At 48.2% G+C, this 21,040-nt stretch overlaps 2 protein-coding genes across 5 annotated transcripts in view; one reads left to right on the plus strand and one right to left on the minus strand.

Moving 5' to 3' along the window:
* LOC136308437 (conserved oligomeric Golgi complex subunit 2) overlaps positions 1-4,569 on the plus strand; it is a 46,882-nt gene extending 42,313 nt beyond the window's left edge. For all 4 annotated transcript variants that reach the window (XM_066235789.1, XM_066235803.1, XM_066235796.1 and 1 more), the window contains one exon: positions 3,921-4,569. In XM_066235789.1, coding sequence (XP_066091886.1) covers positions 3,921-4,022 — 102 coding nt within the window. In that variant the 3' untranslated portion in view covers positions 4,023-4,569. The remainder of the gene's footprint in view (positions 1-3,920) is intronic.
* Positions 4,570-11,616: 7,047 nt separating this feature from the next.
* Positions 11,617-20,755, minus strand: AGT (angiotensinogen). Its single transcript, XM_066235818.1, has 4 exons — positions 19,770-20,755; positions 14,968-15,235; positions 13,091-13,235; positions 11,617-12,346 (listed from the first exon to the last, which is right to left on the minus strand). Exons 1-4 carry the CDS (start codon positions 20,596-20,598, stop codon positions 12,155-12,157), a joined length of 1,434 nt encoding a protein of 477 aa, XP_066091915.1. The 5' UTR covers positions 20,599-20,755; the 3' UTR covers positions 11,617-12,154.
* Positions 20,756-21,040: the final 285 nt, after the last annotated feature.

Consider the following 21,040-nt stretch of genomic DNA (forward strand, 5'->3'; position numbering starts at 1 on the left):
TTTATCAATGCTTTGTAATTTTCCGAGTACAAGTCTTTAGTCTCCTTGGTTAAGTTTACTCCTAGGTACTTAATTTTTTTGGTTGTAATAGTGAAGGGGATTGTTTCCTTAATTTCTCTTTCTGACTGTTCATTGTTAGCGTATAAAAATGCCTCTGATTTCTGAGTATTGATTTTATATCCTGCCACTTTGCTGAATTCATTTATCAGGTCCAGTAGTTTTTTGGCTGAGACTTTAGAGTTTTCTATATACAATATCATATCATCTGCAAATAATGATAGTTTTACTTCTTCTTTTCCAACTTGAATGCCTTTTATTTCTTCTTGTCTGATTGCTGTGGCTAGGACTTCCAGGACTATGTTAAATAAGAGTGGTGAAAGGGGCCAGGCACCCCTACCTTGTTCCTGATCTTAAGGGTATTGCTTTTAATTTTTGCCCATTGAGTGTGATGTTGGCTGTGGGTTTCTCATAGATGGCTTTTATCATGTTGAGGTATGTTCCCTGTATTCCCACTTTGCTGAGATTTTTTATCATGAATGGGTCCTGGATTTTATCAAATGCTTTTTCTGCATCTATTGAAATTATCATATGGTTTTTCTCCTTCTTTTTGTTTATGTGATGAATCACATTGATTGATTTACAAATATTATACCAGCCTTGCCTCCCCAGGATAAATCCCACTTGATCATGGTGTATGATTTTTTCCATATATTGTTGGATCCGGTTTGCTAATATTTTGTTGAGGAATTTAGCATCTATATTCATCAGAGATATTGGCCTATAGTTTTCTTTCTTTGTGTTGTCTTTGCCTGGTTTTGGAATCAGAATTATGCTCGCCTCATAAAAGGAGCTTGGAAGTCTTCCTTCCTCTTGAATTTTTTGAAATAGTTTGAGAAGGATAGGAGTTAGTTCTTCTTTGAATATTTGGTAGAATTCAGTTGTGAAGCCATCAGGCCCCGGACTTTTCTTTGTTGGGAGTTTTTTGATAACTGTTTTGATCTCATTTGGTGTAATCGGTCTGTTTAGGTTTTCTGATTCTTCCAGATTGATTTTTGGAAGATTGTATGTTTCAAACAATTTGTTCATTTCATCTAGGTTGTCTAGTTTTTTGGCATACAGTTCTTCATAGTATTTTCTTACAATATTTTGTATTTCTGTTGTGTCTGTTGTTATTTCTCCACTCTCATTTCTAATTTTATTTATTTGAGTCTTCTCTCTCTTTTTCTTGATTCTAGTTAAAGGTTCATCAATCTTGTTTACCTTTTCAAAGAACCAGCTCCTAGTTTCATTGATCCTCTGTATTTTTTTTTAGTCTCTAGGTCATTTATTTCTGCTCTGATCTTTAGTATTTCCTTCCTTCTACTACATTGGGGCTTTACTTGCTGTTCTTTTTCTAGTTGTTTTAAATGCAGGGTTACGTTGTTTATTTGAGCTTTTTCTAGCTTCTTAAAGTGTGCCTGTAGTGCTATGAACTTCCCTCTCAGTACTGCTTTTGCTGTGTCCCATAAATTTTGAGTTGTTGTATGCTCATTGTCATTCGTTTCTAGGACTTTTTTTTGTTTCTTCTTTGATCTCATTCTTAATCCATTCGTTATTTAACAACCTGCTATTTAGTTTCCATGTGTTTGAGAATTTTTGAGCTTTTCTGTTGTGGTTCATTTCTAGTTTCATGCCATTGTGATCAGAGAAAGTGCTTGATATGATTTCAATCTTTTTAAATTTGTTGAGACCACTTTTGTGCCCTAACATGTGGTCTATCCTAGAGAATGTACTATTAGCACTTGAAAAGAATGTATATTCTGCTGCTTTAGGGTGAAAAGGTCTGAAGATATCTATTAAATCAAGTTGATCAAGTGTGTACAATAAGTCTGCTGTTTCTTTGTTAATTTTCTTTCTTGAGGATCTATCTAGTGATGTTAGTGGGGTATTGAAATCCCCTACTATTATAGTATTGCTGTTGATCTCGCCCTTTAAATCCATGAAAGTCTGCTTTATATATTTAGGTGCTCCTATATTAGGTGCATAGATATTTATAATAGTTATATCTTCCTGTTGGATTACTCCCTTTATCATTATGTAGTGGCCTTCTTTATCTCTTACTATATCCTTTGTTTTAAAGTCCAGTTTATCTGATATAAGTATTGCTACTCCAGCTTTTTTTTCATTTCCATTTGCATGAAATTTTTTTTTCATCCTTTTACCTTCAATCTATGTGTATCTTTTGTTTTAAGGTATGTCTCTTGTAGACAGCATATGTGCGGGTCCTGTTTTCTTATCCACGCAGCTACCCTATGTCTTTTGATTGGATCATTTAATCCACTTACATTTATGGTTATTATTGATATGTAGTTGTTTATTGCCATTTTATTCTTTAAAGCTGTATTCCTTTTTTGCTATATTCTTTTCCCACTTTGATCTGTTTACAACAGGCCCCTTAATATTTCCTGCAGCATTGGTTTGGTTGTAATGAATTTCTTGAGTTGTTTTTTGTCTGGGAAGCTTTTTATTTCTCCTTCAATTTTAAACAATAGCCTTGCTGGATAAAGTAGTCTTGGTTGTAGGTTCTTGTTCTGCATTACTTTGAATATTTCTTGCCATTCCCTTCTGGCCTCAAGTGTTTCTGTTGAGAAGTCGGATGTCATCCTTATGGGAGCTCCTTTGTAGGTGATAGCTTTTTTTTCTCTTGCAGCTTTTAATATTTTCTCTTTATCGCTTAGCTTTGGTATTTTAATTATGATGTGTCTTGGTGTAGGTTTCTTTGGGTTTCTCTTTAATGGAGTCCTCTATGCTTCTTGAACTTGTGAGAGTTTCTCCTGCATTAATTTAGGGAAGTTTTCAGCTATGATATGATTGAACAAAGTCTCTATCCCTTGTTCTTTTTCTTCTTCAGGAACACCTATGATGCGGATGTTATTTCTCTTCATGTTGTCACAGAGCTCTCTAAGAGTTTCCTCTGACTTTCTGAGTCTCTTTTCTTTTTTCTTCTCTGTTTTCATGCCTTCATTCCAGTTGTCCTCCAACTCGCTGATTTGATCCTCAGTTCTATCTATCCTGTTTTTAATTCCTTCCATTGTGATCTTTATTTCTGATATTGTATTTGTCATCTCTGACTGATTCTTTTTTATACTTGCTATTTCTTTGTTTAGGTGTTTGTAATGACCATCCATTGTTGTTCTAAGATCCCTAAGCATGCTTACAATTATTATTTTGAACTCCGCATCTGGAAGTTTGATTATTTCCATATCACTCAGTTCATCTCCTGAAGGTTTCATTTGGATTGCACTTTTTTGTCTTCTCATTGTTGGTGTTTTGTTTGTAGAGTTGGTTGAGTCTAGGCTTGGTGTTGACTGCCTCCAGTTTTCAGTTGTGTTATTTCTAGGTCTTCTTGGGTTGGTATCAGCTATTATTTGTGACCACTGTGTGTATTTCTTGCCCGCTGTGTACAACCTCTGTTCCCCTTCTCCTTCTCTCTGCACAAACTCCGCATGAACTGGCTTCTCATTCAGCACTCTGCCATCTTGGCTGCTTCTCTTCTCCTCCACATGGCCTTTCTCTGCTCTCTCAGGCCAGTCCTTTTTTAAAGAATTCTCCACTTAAAAAACAATTCACTTTATTATTTCTTTAGTGTGAATTTCTGCGCCAGTCCACAAAAGAGGCTCTTGTCCTGTTAGATTCTGATTGGATGGACAAGGTAATTGAACACGCTGGCTGCTTAGAATGCCAGGTGTGTGACCCCAAAAAGTAAAGTTTTACAATAAGTAAATCCTTTGCTCTAAAAGGAAAAATATATTCTGCCATTCTTTAAAGAACCATCTTTTTCTTATTTAGTAGAGGGTGGGGGTGAATCTTATTTTTTCATGAGGGTCTTTTTTTCCCATTCAGCTGAAATCACAGTTAATTTGTTCTCATGGCCTTTGCAGATACAAAAGCTGGGCCTGCAAACAAAGGACATCAAAAGCTTCCCTGCGCTCGCAGAGCTCGTCACCTCTGCCAGAGACTCAGCCACAGCAGAGCAGCCTTAGGCATCTGGGGCCACAGAGAGAGGAGAGCCGGACTGGCTGGCCTGCTGCAGACAGAGCGCATTCTCACCAGACTCTGACCTCTGCAGCAAAGTGCTTCCACCACCCGCTGGCTGCATATGGCGCCAGCCGCACACAGCACCGCCCGTCCTGCCCATTTGGGTCGTCTCACCCAAAACAGAACACAGAAGCCTTTTTCCGTTGTATGGAAGATAGTTTTTAAGACATTTGAAACTTTCTACTCTAGTTTACAGAGCAAATTATTTTATTTTTATTGTCGATCTTAGTGAGGAAGAGCTGATTTCTAAAATATGACTAAAGCAAGGATATATGTATTAATACAGACAGAGTCCCTGGCTGCAGCAGAGTAGGCGCACCATGGAAATGCCCTTCTCAGGGACTGCAATGTATCGGTTCCAAGAGGCTGGAAACACTGTTCCCCCTTTCCCCCAGGTGTTAAGAACAGTGCTTCTCACGTGCTGTCACCAGCCCTCTGTCAAGCTGGAACCAGTTGGGAGGACCTATTTTCTAAATAAAAGATGTGTCTGCCACCAAGAGCGTGCGTGTGCGTACTTGTTCTCTGTGAATTCTCCTGTTAGTATGCAGGGTCTCATGAAGAGGACCCGCAAAGGAATGAGGCAGCAACAATACTGCAAGTGGAGGACCCCAATCTCTCCAGGGTTGAGGTGCCTTAGAGATCAGTTATCCAATTTATTAAGCAGAAATATGACATCATGCGTGAGAAACTAACAAGCAGAATACAGTGTAAAATTTTATTATTTAGTTTTGCAAAACTGACTAGATTGCTCTTGCCCTTTTTGAGACATAACACCACACCATCTGTTGTCTGACTCCAGACCCGCAGAAAGCTCCAGCAGGGCCCAGCATTGCATCCTGGAGTCTTCTTTGGATGCGGCTGCCTTCAGTCATGTATGCTTGGTCTCAACCTTCACTTCCCCAGGATGGGACCAGAAAGTCACTCGGTGCTTTGACTTTCCTCCAGCATTCTCCTTTGTTGAATACTCCTTTATTTGCCCTGCGATGACTCACTTACTTCTGGGCCTACGCCTATCTCCTGTCCATTCTAGAAACATCCTCTAGACAAGTGGGAGGTCATCCATGGAAGGGTAAAAAACATCCCTGGCTGTAGAAGCCAGCAACCTCTGTCCCTCCTGAGCTAATCCTGGTTGCAGGGCAGAAGAGGGGCAATCCTGGGAGGAGGCGTTCAGAGCATGTAGTTGATTTGCTAGCCCGCACCTCACTTGTATACGGTGCTTGGCGGAGGCACCTGCCCTCCGTGTGATATTACAGGAAAGCGGGTGCACGTCTTCCTCAGCTTTGTGTTTCTTAGCATCTCCGCTGCCTCTCCGTTCAAAGTTTGATTGGAAGGAGACAATGGAATAAGTAACAGGGAATTAAGCAGATCTGGGAGTTCGCAGGAGGGATATTTTCAGAGCAGTGTTAAGGCTGAGCTAGAGGAGGGAGTTGGAGCCTGAAAGATGAGCCCAGAGCAGCAGTATGGGCACCAGGGCTCCATGGTCCTGCCCGCTCACACAGCTGAGGGCAGCTCCAGGTGACAGCTCCCTTCTCGGTCCCTGTGGACAGCACCTGCTCCAGTCTTGGCAGTGGAGGCCCTGCCCTGAATGAATAAGTGTCTGACCTTGCAGTTAGTATTAGGAAGTTGGACCAGAGAAACAGAACCATGTGAGTGAGAGGACAGGAGGCTTTATTGCAAGGGTTTGACTTCACCCAACTGGGAGTTGGTTCAGTGGTCCTTGCAAGGCTGCTGCTGCTTTGGTGCGGCAGGGGGCAGTGTGGAAGGAGAGGTGGGCGTGAAGCCCAAGGATGCAGGGACCGAGTGGAACCGCATCTGCATCTTGCTGCTTCCAGGTCTCCAGAGTTCATTTACAGGTGACTTGTACAAGTTGTGCCTTGAAGCAGTGTACACACCTGGCCCAGGACTGGAGGAAGCTGAAGGAAGAAGACCTGCAGCCCACCGTCTCCTGTGACCTGCACCTTTGGAACACTGCAGATTGGCCAACAGGAATCTTGAACAAGCCTGGGAGGAAGTCGGGGAGCACACTCCCCGCCTCACCAGGTGACCCAGGACAGTCCTACCTCAGTAGCCACATGGCTGCACTGGTCCCTCCAGCTCAGCCTTAGCCAGAAACAGACTCAGCCATCCCATCTTCCTGGCAGCTCTGCCTTTCTCGTCTGTTTCACAACAGGGAGGAGAGGAGTGTAAGTAATTAGCCCTCTACTACACTATTATTACCATTTTGGTTTTTTTTTTAATTTTTTCATTTTTTTTATATATATATTTTTTTTCAGGGACAGAGAGTCAGAGAGAGGGATAGACAGGAACAGAGAGAGATGAGAAGTATCAATCATCAGTTTTTCGTTGGGAGACCTTAGTTTTTCATTGATTGCTTACTCAGATGTGCCATGACCGCGGGCCTTCAGCAGACCAAGTAACCCCTTGCTCGAGCCAGTGACCTTGGGTCCAAGTTGGTGAGCTTTTTGCTCAAACCAGATAAGCCTGTGCTCAAGCTCATGACCTCAGTCGGGGTCTCGAACCTGGGTCCTCTGCATCCCAGTCTGACGCTCTATCCACTGCGCCACCACCTGGTCAGGCATTATTCCCATTTTGTAGATGAGGAAACAGAAATTTAGGAGTTGAGATAACTAATAATGGAATTTAAACCCAGGCAGTAGTTCCAGAGCCCAGTTTAGTCACTGCTAGGTAACCCTCCCTGATGTGAGTGTTGGAACAGAGGAGCTGATCTAGGATTGGGACCCAAGTTGAATTTTTTTTGACATGTCAAACCTGAGGCGCAGCCTTGATTCAGTAACCACGGTTCTAAGCTTATTTGACAACCGCAGCACCCTTAATGCCAGCCATAATGTCTGTATTTAGGCATAAGAAACCAGGATCTTTATTTAAAAAGCAAAATGTTCCACAACATTTATCCCTGGCTTCCTCAGAACCTCTCCTCTATTTAATGTGTCTAATTATTTAGCTGTGCTTTGGAGAATTGTAATCTAATAAAATTTTATGATAAAGTAATACTTTTTTATTACTGTACAACTAATTTTGAAAACAGGCTCAAACAGAGGTTGGAAGCACAAGAGTTTATGTTTGCCAGTGTCTGTGCTGGTGCCAGGGAACAAAGTGGGAGTATGCCCCTGTCATTTCAGACAGGGTAACGTGGTTCCTATTCTGTGTGTCACGTGACGTCCCTGGGTCTCCAGACCAGCACCTGGTCATCAAACACACAAATCTTGGTGCCCCAAACTTAGAACTGTTCCCACTATAAACATATAATGCAAAGCATTTGAAGATTGAGAAACAATGGTCCTCTAGTCTTCTAAACTCAGAAATGGATGTGGGATCTGATGTCTTTCCTTGATGGGCCGTCGGAAGCCTCCTGGGGCCACTGGGGCTCCTGGTCTTGTGCCACAGAATCTAGGACTGGAGGTGTTTGTAGTTGCTGAATAATTCTCTATTGGATACACACTTTGCATCCCAGGAAGACTTGGAATTCGGTGAAAGAATGTTTAAGAAAAAAACCCCTAGAATTAATACTTTTGTGTTAGGTAATCTGCAGAATGTTGGTGTTTTGTATCCTTGTATAGTCCTGACCCAGATTCCCATTTGTGGAAGAGCTCGGGCACAGAGACCAGTGCTGGGCTGGCGGCATTTTACACCTAGCAACTGGCCAAGCCCAGGCAGCCTGCTAGGTAGAGAAACAAATGTTCTCTCCTTTTAGCTGCACCGTGGCAGTGGTGTCTTGTGTCATTAAGGGCAACTTCAGGATGACATCATAGGTGGTGACTCAGGCTCCCTGCTGTGTCCCCACGCCCAGCACAAAGCTGTGCCCTCAGCTGGTACCTTTTGAGTGTACAACACCAAGAGTGAAGTGTAGTGTAAAGGGTGGACTCTGGCTGATGATAGATGATGTATCGTATACTCTGATGCCCCTTGGCCCCACACATGTACAATATTAGATTACAGTTCTCCAAAGCATAGCTAAATAAATAGGGGAGGCCATGACTAACATCCCTCACTAGAGTGGGACATTTGTGACAGTTGATGACCCTACAGTGACACATTGTCATAACCCATCATACAAATATTTGTTGAATGAAGTCTATATGCGGGGTGGTTGGAAGAGCAGCTCTGAATCTGATAGTCAACACATATTTGGACTGTTTTTCATTTGCAGTTGTTGTGGTGTTGCCAATGGAAATAGTGTTCTTTTACAGAGTCGCAGGGAAAGCATTCCAAAGGACTCAGGTGTGGGAGATTGTGGCTTGGTAAGGTTTAATGGAGTTGAAATAGAGGGCTGCCCACAGGTTCCCAATGTCTCATCTCCTTCTGTCCCACCATGGAAAAAGTCCAGCCTAGTCCTCAGTAGGTGCAATACAAAGATTAGTGTCCAGATGTTCTGTGTCATGGTTCGATCCAGTTTGTCCCTGTCCTCACCTGACCAGCATAGGTGCTGTCCACTTGTAGCTGTGCCACTGCTGAGCCCCAGGAGGCCATTAGAGCTGCATGGCTGCTTAAAGATTGTAGCAAATAAATGGAATGAGCTCGTATTTCCAAAGGAGAGAGGGAAGAGAGAGTCTCTTTGTTAAGTTTGTGTTTATATTATTTCAGGCTGGGAAGGACTAGCTTTTTTCAAAACCAATCAGCTTCATAATCTTCTGTAGGCTTCTGTGAGTTCCACTAACCATGCAGATCTTTCTTCTAGGTTAGATGGACAGCCTCAGTTTCTGCCATCTTGGTTTCTACTGTGCATACCTCAACATGGAAGCACAAGAGCACCTCCCACTGTGGTCTGGGAATGGAGCAGTTATACCCCAGGGAGGTTGAAAAACTGGTTCTTCCTCCCTAAATGGGGGATGCAGAGGGTAATCCCCTTAGTGGGACAATGCCCTGGGGTGTTTGAAACTGTGAATGCTATAGCCTCCTAGTAAATGGGATGCTGTAACTTCCTGCTGAAGCAGTCTTTCCAGTTTTTTTTTGTGTGTGTGTTTTTTTGTATTTCTGAAGCTGGAAACCAGGAGGCAGTCAGACAGACTCCCGCATGCGCCCGACTGGGATCCACCCGGCACGCCCACCAGGGGGCGATGCTCTGCCCATCCGGGGCATCGCTCCGTCGCAACCAGAGCCACTCTAGCGCCTGGGGCAGAGGCCAAGGAGCCATCCCCAGTGCCCGGGCCATCTTTTGCTCCAGTGGAGCCTTGGCTGCGGGAGGGGAAAAGAGAGAGAGAGAGGAAGGAGAGGGGGAGAGGGGGAGAAGCAGATGGGCTCCTCTCCTGTGTGCCCTGGCCAGGAATCGAACCCAGGACTCCTGCACGCCAGGCCGACGCTCTACCACTGAGCCAACCGGCCAGGGCCTCTTTCCAGTTTTATTAACTTACTACAGTGTGTCCGTAAAGTCATGGTGCACTTTTGACTGGTCACAGGAAAGCAATAAAAGACAACAGAAATGTGAAATCTGCACCAAATAAAAAGAAAACTCTCAGTTTCATACCTATTCAGTGCAGTTCGATGTGGGCTCACGCACAGATTTTTTAGGGCTCCTTAGGTAGCTATCCCGTATAGCCTCTACAGACTCGTCACTGACTGATGGCCTACCAGAACGGGGTTTCTCCACCAAACTGCCGGTTTCCTTCAACTGCTTATCCCACCAAGTAATGTTATTCCTAGGTGGTGGCGCTTCGTTATAAACGTGCCGATATTCACGTTGCACTTTGGTCACAGAATCGAATTTAGCGAGCCACAGAACACACTGAACTTCCCTCTGTACCGTCCACATCTCGACTGGCATGGCCGTGGGCTGCTCCACTGTATACATGGTGTTACGTCATCATCTGCACATGCGCACATGCTGCCACATCATCCTACAGAAACTGGGAGGGTTTTCCTTTTATTTGGTGCAGATTTCACATTTCTATCGTCTTTTGTTGCTTTCCTGTGACTGGTCAAAAGTGCACCATGACTTTATGGGCACACTGTATTTTATTCCCTCTTCCCTAGTTTATAATGTTCAATGCCTGACTCCCTCGGCTTCCTTCCCTTATGATATTTAGCTGTCACCGCTAACGGTAGGAATACCAAAATATACTTCTGTTTGGACATCATCTTTTCTCCCTGTCTTCTGCATCATAATCTTGTTCCTCACTGTCTTCCATGCTCCCTCTGCCTTCCTCTTACAAGGAACATCTGATTGCACACAGATAACTCAGGACCTGTCCTCACCTCAAGGTCTCTCATTTAATCTCATCTGCAAAAGCCCCTGCGCTGTATAAGGTCATAGTGCCAGGTTCCAGGGATTAGGATCTGGGTATCTTTGGGAGCCCTTATCCATGCACCCACGGTGACCCACAGTAAACACCTCTGTTCCTGCAGTACATTTTGGAACAGGGCTTCTAGACAAGACAGGTCACGATCCTGTTATGGGCTGAGTGTCATAACGGTGTTTACTCATTCATTCATTCAAGCATTTCCCATTTTATAAAGGGTCTGGGCAGAGAGGTAAAGGAACTTGCTCTGGGTCACTCAGCAGTAAGTTTTGGCACTGGGCTTCCTGCCAGCCCATTCTTCTCTGGAACCCGCCTCTGAGCACTTGCCACTGCCCTGATGTGTCTGGCAGGGCAGAGCGCAAACCTTGTCAGACCTGGTCACACCCACAGAAGTGGGAAGGAACATCTGTCCCCCTAACGCCAAAGCTAGGGAGGTAGGTTCCAGTCTAGAGGTGTGGGTGGGAATGGGAAGGCAAAGTCATTGCTGCTTTGTGTGATTCTGGGCCTCAGAAGAGGAAACCTGTTCCATACACACTCTGGTCGAACTTCATGCCTTGGGGCAGTTGAGGCTTGGGCACGAGGTTGCAGGTCAGTTACTGCACAAGGAGAACAGGGCCCCTTCTGCCCAAGCTGATGAGACCACATACAGAAAACCATATTCTGGTCACCTCTGCAAAGGGCCATCCCCACTCCCACCCCAGGTGCCTCCTAGCCCCAACCCCGTGTCATGTGCTCCTCAGCTCTTACTGGGAGCTGCTGCATTACCTTGCCTGCTGGGTTACTCAATCCTTAGGGAAGGGAGGAGAAAGTGTGTCCTGTGCCTCAGCTGCATCCTCAATCCTCACTGAGCAGCTGGGCCTGCCAGTGCCCACCCCCACCTCAGGCTTTGCCTGAGATTTGCAGGTAGGGGCCTCATCCCACTGAGAACAGGCAGGAACGTTGAACAGATAGAAATGGTCAGATGGAAAGATTTCTCTCTCTTCTGCTTCCCAGGCACAATGAGTGACAGCTGGACCCTGTGCCCTGGGAATGAAGCACCCGTCAGCCTCATTCTTGCATGGGGGGGGTACATAGGGCTTCCCCCAGGCCTGCCTGCCTGTCACACACATGGTCACTGCTATTAGGAAGGAAGGGTCCAGAAAAAGATACCATCTTCAACATCTTCAAATGATGTCTAAGTACAAGCCCATGCCTCCCATGGAAATGCCATCCAAAATACGGCTCAGAGTCCTAAAACGCATGTTGGTTTGTGTGGCTGTTCTGCTGAGTGAAAGAGAATTTAACCTTTTTACTTATTGTTACAAGACATTTATTAATAACACAGGAAAATTAGCCATGATGCTACTTTCTAACATACATTTAGATGCATGTGTTTTCCAAAAATCACAAGTAATGTGGGCAAGAGAAACTGAGAAACCAAGAACAAGTGAGGCTTTATGGACACTGCAGGCAGGTCATGGGCTCACGTTCAATAAGCTACATATAGACCCAGGGCAGTGAAAAACGTCTTAATTTTAAAACCCTACTCTGTTTTCAATTCAAAAGGAAACAGGTCTATGCAAACTCTTTCCAGATCAGTTGTCTTGTGTTGAGCACTGGTTCTCAGCTTCCTCCACACTCCCCAAGATAAACCTGAGCCTGGAGGCTCTCGCCCATGGTTCTGCTGCTTGTGTGCACAATGCCACGTTGACCAAGGAGAAACGGCTGCTTTCCAGCTCCACACTGACTAATCAGAAGGAAAGTGGAAGACAGTGGTGACTATTTAGTGCTGGTGTGCTTGTTGCTCTCGTCCATGGTGACCATGTGTCAACAGCAGGCTGGCCTCACACTGCGCTCAGCGGGTTGGCCACTCGGCCCAGGAAGTGGAGGGCAGTGGAATCTTGATCATAGATGGCAAACAGGAATGGACGGTTCAGGGTCACCTCCATGGCCTCGAGTCCAGCCGGCTGCTGGGCAGCCTCTGTGGGCTGCTCTCCCTTGTCTGCTTTGAGTTCAAATAGAATGCTGTTCAGCACCTGCAAAGCAGCAAACACTGGGATCGCTTCTATGAGCTCTGCAGGCCCGAGGACGACTGGACAGAGCTGTCTGCTGGGAGACACCCCTAGCCTAGCCTATCTAGATGATGCATGGTGCCTGCATGCCCTCATCGACTCTCACTCATCACAACATGAGGGCTCCTTCCCAAACTGTCCCTCAGACCCACCTGCTTCCATCTTCCCCCTGCTGTCCCGGGCAGAGCCCCTGCCCCTCTGCCATGGCCCATCAGTGCTTGGGTCATCCCCTCATTGAGCACAGAGCACTCCTGTCCTCTTAACAGTGTTCTCAAGGCCAGGACTGGGGATGACCCTATTTCTCCCCAGCACTGGGCACAGAGCCCAGAGCACGCCAGCCCCTTCTCATTGATGAGGTGCATTGTCCACTGAGGGGCATTTCCCTGAAGCCAGGAGCTGTATGATAAGGCAAGCCCTGGGCTTGGGGGCACATAGCTTCCTGGCCCCGACCCTGCTGTAGGATTTGGAGAGGAACCCAGGCTAGCTCAGGTATGGGGTGGGGAAGGCTTTTCTGCCTTCCACCTGTCTCTAGAAAGCCCCAGAAAGCTCTAGTCATGTCTCTCCCACCCTGGGCAAACACTCACCTGGCCATGCTCTCCTCTCCCTACTGCCCTACCCCGCCTTCCAGAAGCTTCCTTTATGTCTCTTCCATGTATACCGCCCACCCGGGAACACACAGACCCAAGGCAGGCATGGGCCTCACAGTACCTGTCTGACTCTGAGGTTGGCATCGCTGATTTTCCCCAGGTTCGCCTCGGCGCCCAGCAGGGTGGGCAGTTTGGCCTGGGCCAGCAGGTCCTGCAGGTTGTAGGACCCTCGTAACACCAGCTGCGGCATGGTCAGGTGGATGGTCCTGCAGAGGTGACCCATATTTAGAAAAGGTTTGCCAAAGACGTGGGAAGCCAGATGGCACACGTGTCTGCTGGAGGAGACATTTTCCCTCACCCAGCTAGCTCATCTTGGGAAAACTTTCTGCAACAAATTTTTATGTCCCTTGAAAACTGTGAGAAAGACGCACAACATTTAACAGCAGTACTCTCCGGATGGTTGTCTGAATCCTCCGCTCTTTGTTCTGTGTTGGGTGAGCTACAGTAAAGGTGACTTGAATGTGACTTGGATAAAATGCTACTTTCAAAAATAATGCATTGGGTCTGACTAGCCACCATCTGGTGGTGTTCAGGATGGAGAGACTCCCATGGAGGGAGTGGGGAGGAGGAATGCATTGTCAGCCTCCGGACAGCACAGGCTGACTCCCTGGGAAGCCCTGCTCCCTTCAGCGTCCCCAGAGCCCTGCTATTGCCAGTTGACATCCCAGAACCTCACAAGAGCTGTCACATACCCTTGGCCAACAGCCAAAAGATGGAGATGACCCAAGTTTCCCCTGAAAGACAAATGGACAAGCAAAATGTGGTCTATAAATACAACAGAGTATTAGTCTTAGAAAGGAAGGAAATTCTTACCCTTGCTACAACGTGAATGAACCTTGAGGACTTATGCAAAGAGAAATAAGCCAGTCACAAAAGGAGAGATACTGTAAATTCCACTTATGTGAGGCACTTAGAGGAGTTAAGTTCACAGACACAGAAAGGAAAACGCTGGGTACCTGGGGTTGGGGGCCGGGGGGAGAGGGGACTAGTGTTCAATGGAGACAGAGTTTCAGTTCAGGAAGATGGAAAGATTAGAGATGTTGATGGTGATGGTTGTACCACAATGTGAATGTGCTTAATGCCACTGAACTGTACACTTAAAAATGATTGAAATGGGGCCTCGTTGTGCATCTCGGTTGGATAGAGCATCGTCCTGATATGGCAAGGTTGCAAATTCAATCCACGGTCAAGGCACATACACAAATCAACCAACGATGCATAAGTAAGTGGAAAACAAATCAATGTTTCTCTCTCTTTCTCTTTCTCCTTTCCACTGTCTCTATCCAATCAATAAAAACATCACCAAAATGCTAAATTTGATTATGTGATTACCACAATAAAAAATAACTTTAAAAAAAGAGCTGACCCAAGGAGACCCCTGTGCCTTTAGTGCAGACTCTTGACCTGGCCTGTGGGCCAAGTCTGCTGCCCCAAAGGAGAGGGATTGTTTTATTCTCACCACCGTTGGGAAGAGGAATGAACAACCTGAGCAGCAGACCGGGGGGTCTGGAGTCAAGGGCAGCCCCCGAGGAAGGCTTGCCCCAGTTCACTCAGAGGGTCCAAAACCCTCCTGGGAAGTCAGCCCCCAAGAAGCTCTTAGCTCAAGCTGCAGGTGTCTGGGTTGGTGTCAGAAAGGCCCTTCACTTGATCAATGGGCAAACTGAAATGTGCTCTGCGCCCCCTCAAAACCAGGGGTGAATATAAGCCCAAGGACAGTCACCTCCCCCGCACCCAGAAAGACAGTAAATCAGTGCATGGAGCCGTGGGCCAGCAAACGGGTGGAGAGATGAGGGTGGGTGCACGACCCTCTGCTCTGGAGCCACAGAGGCCCCCATGGACTGTCCCCACTTTGTGTCCAGGGCTTGGCCCACACCAGCGCCTGTGTGCCCCCCCACATCCCCACAGCTCGGAGGTTGACCGGTTCCCCAGGGGCCGTACCGGGGAGACAGGTTCTTGGTCCATGTCAGGAAGTCATGCTGGAAGGTGAAGGCCTCGACCTCCTGCAGGGCTGAGGCGCAGTGGGGCTGAATCAGCAGCAGGCCGACATTCTCGCTGAGGGGCACCCGGGTCATGGAGAGGTTGTTCTGGACGTTGCTCCAGTGATGGAAGGTACCCATGCCCGAGAGCATGGGGACGGACACAGAGGTGGTATTGTCCACCCAGAACTCCTGGAGCCCTGCCAGCAGGGAGAACCCCTTCATCTGTCCTGGAGACCCAGACAGAGACAAGGGAAGAGTCAGCCGGGCCCAGGCAGACAAGTAGGCTCAGGGAGGGCTGCCTGTCGAGCTGGGGGGCAGACCCCAGAGGCCTGGCTCCTGCCTGCCTGCCCCAGCACAGTCCAGCCCAGGCCAGTGCACAGGCCAAGGGCCCATCAGAGTCTCCTCCTGAAAAATCCAGCCACCATGGGTTCACTAAGGAAATGCTAACTGCCAGTGGGAAAGACAGAGTGGCCAGGCACCAGCCTGAGACTGTACATCTGTCCCTTTCCTTAAGCTCATCTTACTAGAGCTTAAGGAAACCTACCCTACTAGTAACTAAGGGGGCAAACTGACCCCTGAACTGTCCTGGCCTGAGCCCTGTGGTCTGGCATGCTTCAGTTAGTTTGTTTGAATAAGCTTACTTTTTACAGCAGTTTTAGGATGACAGAAAAATCAGAAGGCAGGTACAAAGATTTCCCATGGACCTGCTAGCCCTGCACACACATAGCCTCCCTCCCTATCAACACTACCCCCCCCCCCACAACACTGATGAACCTGCAGTGACATATCGTTGTTGCCCGGAGTCCAGTTTACATCAGGGTTTGCTCTGGGTGTGGTACCTTCTGTGGGTCTGAACAAATGTGTCCACCATCACAGTATCATTAAGGATCGTTTCACTGCCCCAAACATCCTTGGTGCCTGCTCGTGTTTTAATCTGCCGACAGCGCCAGGTGTGACAGAGGCTGCTGGTGTCCACACGTGTCCTTTCTCCCTGTCTCAGTCATAGAGTGAGAGCTGGGCACTCCCCTCCGGGAATGAAGGCTACAGTTCTCAGGAGCCCCTGCCCTGGGTACAGACACACAGCACAGGTGTGACCAGGGGACTTGAGCTCATGTGCTATGTGCACCCTCTGTGATGGGCCTGGAGCAGGGCTGAGCCTTATGTCCTCGCCCAGCAGCAAGGCTGGTGGCAGGCAGTTGCAGAGCTGAGCTATAGGCAAACTCTTGTTGCGGGCACTGTCACTTGGGGTCTCACCATGACAGGCTGGCAGTCAAGATTCTATCCTGATGCCCCACCTGGCACACTTCCTCCCCCTGAGTCCTCCCCTTTGCCTTGAGAGGCCCATTTTGTGCTGTTTCTAAGGAGAAGAGTGAAGTTGAGGAAGAGTCAGCCCCTGGGCACCTGGCACTGGGGAGTCTGAGTAGAGGTGGTTTAAAAAGAGTCCTCTGCCCTGGCCGGTTGACTCAGTGGTAGAGCATTGGCCCAGTATGTGGATGTCCCAGGTTCGATTCCCAGTCAAGGCACACAGGAAAAGTGACCATCTACTTCTCCACTCTTCCCCCTTCTCTCTCTCTTCCTCCCCTTTCCCTCTCACGGCATGGCTCAATTGGTTCAAGTATATCAGCCCCAGGCCGCTGAGAATGGCTCCATGAAGCCTCTTCCTCAGGTACCAAAAATAGCTTGGTTATGAGTATGGTCCGGGTGGGCAGAGCATCGCCCCCTAGTGAGCTTGCAGGGTGGATCCCAGTAGGGCACATACGGGAGCCTGTCTTTCTATCTCCTCTCCTCTCACTTGGAAAAGAAGAAAAATAATTATAATAAATTAATTAATAAGAATCCTCTTCCTTCTCACTGACTCAGGACTACAGAGCCAAGCAGGCGGGAGTTGAAAGGACAGGGTTCCTAGTGGGAGGGAGCTGGACCGGCTTTGTCGTCCCTGGGTCTTGTGAGAAGGGAGAGCAGACCAGAGTCTCCTTGTCCTTTGGGTCCAGAGAGCTTCGGCGACTGACAAGAGCAGCTCAAGCAAAGGTGCAGAGACAAGAAGCATCAGGGTTACCCTTAGCGACAGCATGGGTGGACCTGGAGAACATTATGTTGAGAGAAAGAAGCCAGGCAGAGAAAGACAAGTACCATTTGGTTTCACTCTTATGTGGCATCCAGTGACCAAAATGAACAACAAGCAAAACAGAAACAGACTCATAAATACAGAGAAAAGACCAACAGCTGTCAGAGGGGAGGGAGTAGAGGTGCTGGGTGGAAAAGGTGGGGGGATTCAGCAAAAAGAAAAAGTCATAGATACAGAGAACAGTGTGGTGATTAGCAGAAAGTAAGGGGGTGAGGGTAGTAGAGGGTAAAAGATGGGATAAATGGTGATGGAAGGAGACTTGGGGTGGTGAACACACAATACAATGTACAGATGATGTATTATTAGAATTGTACACCTGAAAACTCTATAATTTTATTAACTAATGTCATCCCAATAAATTTTCTTTTTTTAAAGAAAAGAAGCTTTGGTGACCTTTCTCATACACTCTCCTCGATTCCTCAGGGTTGCCTCACAGGCCTGGTAGGAGGCTTTTTAGTTTAGAGGGGGAAAAAAGACTAAATTTTTTCCACTAACAAACTAAAACAAACAGACGCAAGAATCTGAACTAAGGGGGCTGCCCTCTCCCCTCTGCTCATCTGAGAGCACCATCCCCATCTGTCTGAAGGTTAAGTCAATCTCTCAAGGTTATGTCAACGGATGTGGAGCCTGCCAGGGACAGTACTTGGGCTCCAGGTGACAACAAGTGCTGGGCAAAGGGCACTCCGAGCTCCTGGCTTCCAAATCCCCAGTCCGCACTAGTTAGAAACACCCAACTGAGCACGGAGGTTGTGGTAACAGGACATGATTACTGAAAGGGACTTGAAGTTCCCGACACAGCCTGCTCGTTTCACAAATGGATACACTGTGGATCAGGAACAGGTGTCATCGCCATGGGATGGAAACTGAGGCAAGGGAAGCTTAGGGCCCGAGATCAGAGGGCTGAACCATGCAGAGCCAGGACAGCACCCAAGACCCAGGTCCTGAGCATGGTTTGCCTTTCTGCGTCTCCCCCTTATGCCTCTCTCGCCTTCCTGTCCAGCTCTACCTCATGGCATCCTGTGCACAGGCACTTCTCTAAAGTGAGGTCCCATTTCTGACACCAGCAGCTCCCTCACTTTGCCTTTTGGGGGACACGGCTTTCTCAGTGAGCTCTCCTCCCAGGGCCCCTCTTAGGGATGGCACGCCAGCCTACGGCTCCCTCCGCCCTCCATGGTGTGGCCACCCTCAGCTGGGTGGCTCCTGTGCTGGACTCCACTCCCACACCTGTCAGAGCTGGGACATGAGCAATCCGGGTCTGCCTTGTCCCTCCTGCACCCAGGGACCACCAGAGGTCCTTTCCTGGTGTGGTTTTGTAAACTTCCTGCATCTTACCAGAGCGAGAAAGTGATTGTGCTCTCTTTAACCTCTCTCTCCACAGCTCTTTCTTCAACTGATGGCTTACTTGGCTCCCTGTCCCCCATGAGGTTGCTCATCTTGATCAAACCTCATCAATGTCCCTTGAATGCAGCGCCCCCCAGTCCCCCTCCCCCAGCTTGCAATCACAGAGTCACTCACTACCTTAGTGCGTGTTGCCCAGAGAGTTTGCCTGGACTGTTGCAAACCTTCCCAAGGACCCTCAGTCTCCAGTGCACACAGCACAGGTCATCAGGATGACCTCTGGGTAGAATGGTTGTCCACTTGGACACCTGCCGCCAAAGAACTCCAACCTTCCCAGACACACAGAGTCTCAAAGTCTAGCCTCGACCCCTCTTTCCAGTCCTGCCTTCCACTGGTCTCCGTCTCCCGTCCTAACATCCTGCTCTCACCTCTCACCCTGAGCGTGGCTGCTTTTGCTCACAGTTTTCTCTTCACCGAAGCCCGGCTTTCCTTGTCACCTACAGGCCTTCTGTCCTCTCCCTAGTGACCACCTCCCCCCTCTTCTGAGTGACTGAGTCCCCAGAGTTCCTTCATAAGGACTCGGACCTGCAGCTTTGTGGTGAGGCATTTGCCCACAGGATCTGTCTCCCCCGTTGAACTTTAACAACCAGTAGTCAGGGCCTGCGCACCCTTCCTTTGTGGCCCCAAGATGCCCAGCTCAGCATCCTACATGTAGTAAGTTCTCAATGATTACTTGTTGAATGAATGAGCCACCTGTGTAGTGCAGATTGCTTGGCATTAACCCTCCCAATGTGAAAGTGATTTGAACAACAACAAAAAACTGGTTATTTTCACATGGACTAGTGATTTTCTCAAGAAAGAAAAACGCAGCCCATCTGAGCAGGAGATGGGTTGTGGGGGTCAGGAGATGTGGGTTTGGATTCTGGGTCCCCTGCTCACGGCTGGGCAATCTTGAGCAAGTCACTTTGTTTCTCTGAGTTTCTACCTCCTCACCAGTAACGAAGGGAGTGACAACTGTTCACTGCATCATGGGAAATGAAGGGCTGAATGAAAAGGTTTGGTATAGTGGTCGCCAAGAGGAGGCAGCAGGTGGGCAGGCAGCTGCCCAACCAACACTCAGCCCCACTCATCCTCCCTGAGGGTGGCCCCCAGACACTTTGTCATGTCTGCCACCCTGCACACCTCCAAGACCAGGCCCTGCTCAACTGAAAGGTTAAACATTAAAGCCATGGAGACAGAGAACTGCCATCCTTTGGCACTGGCCTGGGAGCAGACTCCACCCAGAAGCCTTGCCTTACCTTGGAAGTGGACGTAGGCATTGAAGAGCAGGGTGCTGTCTGGGCTGACTCTTGTCAGGGGACTGCCCATTTTCCACCCTGTCACGGCCTGCATGAATCTGTTGATCTTCTCAGCGGCGAGTTCGGGGTCTGTGGACAGGTCTAGAGAGCGTGGGTGGGTGACGGGGGCGAAGGGAGCCAGGCCCTCCACAAAGGGCTGCTTCAGGGGCAGGTCAGGGGCTGTGAAGAGGCCCACCACCGTGGACAGGAAGAGTCTGGCCTGGCTGCGAGCCCCGCCCTGCAGGACCAGAAGGCCCTGGATGGTCTGCAGGGTAGAGAGGACTTTGTAACCATCCAGCCGGGAGGTGCAGCTCTGGTCGTTTTCAGGTACGCCCAAGAACACCTGCAGTCTGTGAGCCGTGGGGTCCAAGGCTCCCAGGTAGAAGGAGGCCAGGGTGCCAAAGAGAGCTGTTGGGGAGAGGATGGCCCCGCTGGCCACAGTCTGTGTCTCGCTCAGCGTCTTGTACATGCGGAAGCCCATGAAGTTGAGCAGCAGCCCCAGTGTGGCCACCCTCATCTTGTCTTCACCCTCCAGCTCCTGGGCGGCCAGCACCAGCCGTTCCCGCACGGCCTCCTCATCTACCGGGGACGTCTTGGCCTGAATGGGGACAGCTGTGAAGGTTGGGTCTTTGGGCATCTTGGCACTGGGCTTCTCCAGCTGGTCACAGGTGCTCTTGCTGTAGATGAGGAGGTGGAAGGGGTGTATATACACCCGGTTAGCAGTGTGCTGGCCAGTACAGGCCAAGAGACAGAGCATGGTGGTCATCAAGCTCGCACCTGCAGGAGCCATGTCTGATAGCGTACTCGCGTCTGTGTACCCTGAAATAGTTCGTGAAGGGTGAAAGGTGATTACTGAGTGCCTGCTAGCCAGACGTGTTCCAATGACCCCTGCAGCCTTTAGACTGGAGAGTCATCCATGTCTGCAAATTTCAACAAAGAAATGGATTGAAAGGTCCACAGAAAACATCTATGTGAGCAAAGTGCAAAACACCCAGTCCCAGGCTGAGGCATGTATTTGTAGGGGGTTTTATTTGGGGGGGGGGGCTGATTTTGTTTTGTTCTGTTGCATTTTATGACAGTGGGCATGTCCCTTTGTGTTGACACAGGCCTCATATAAAAGTCCAGTCATCAGGGGAAGCTGTGGCTTGAGTGCTGGAGAAACCCTGCAGGAACGGGCCCCAACCAGCGGGGGTTGGGCTGTGCAGGTAAACAAGCCCCTCCCCATTTTGCAC

The sequence above is a fragment of the Saccopteryx bilineata genome, chromosome 1, assembly GCF_036850765.1.
Source record: "Saccopteryx bilineata isolate mSacBil1 chromosome 1, mSacBil1_pri_phased_curated, whole genome shotgun sequence".
In the NCBI taxonomy this organism is placed as follows: Eukaryota; Metazoa; Chordata; class Mammalia; order Chiroptera; family Emballonuridae; genus Saccopteryx; species Saccopteryx bilineata.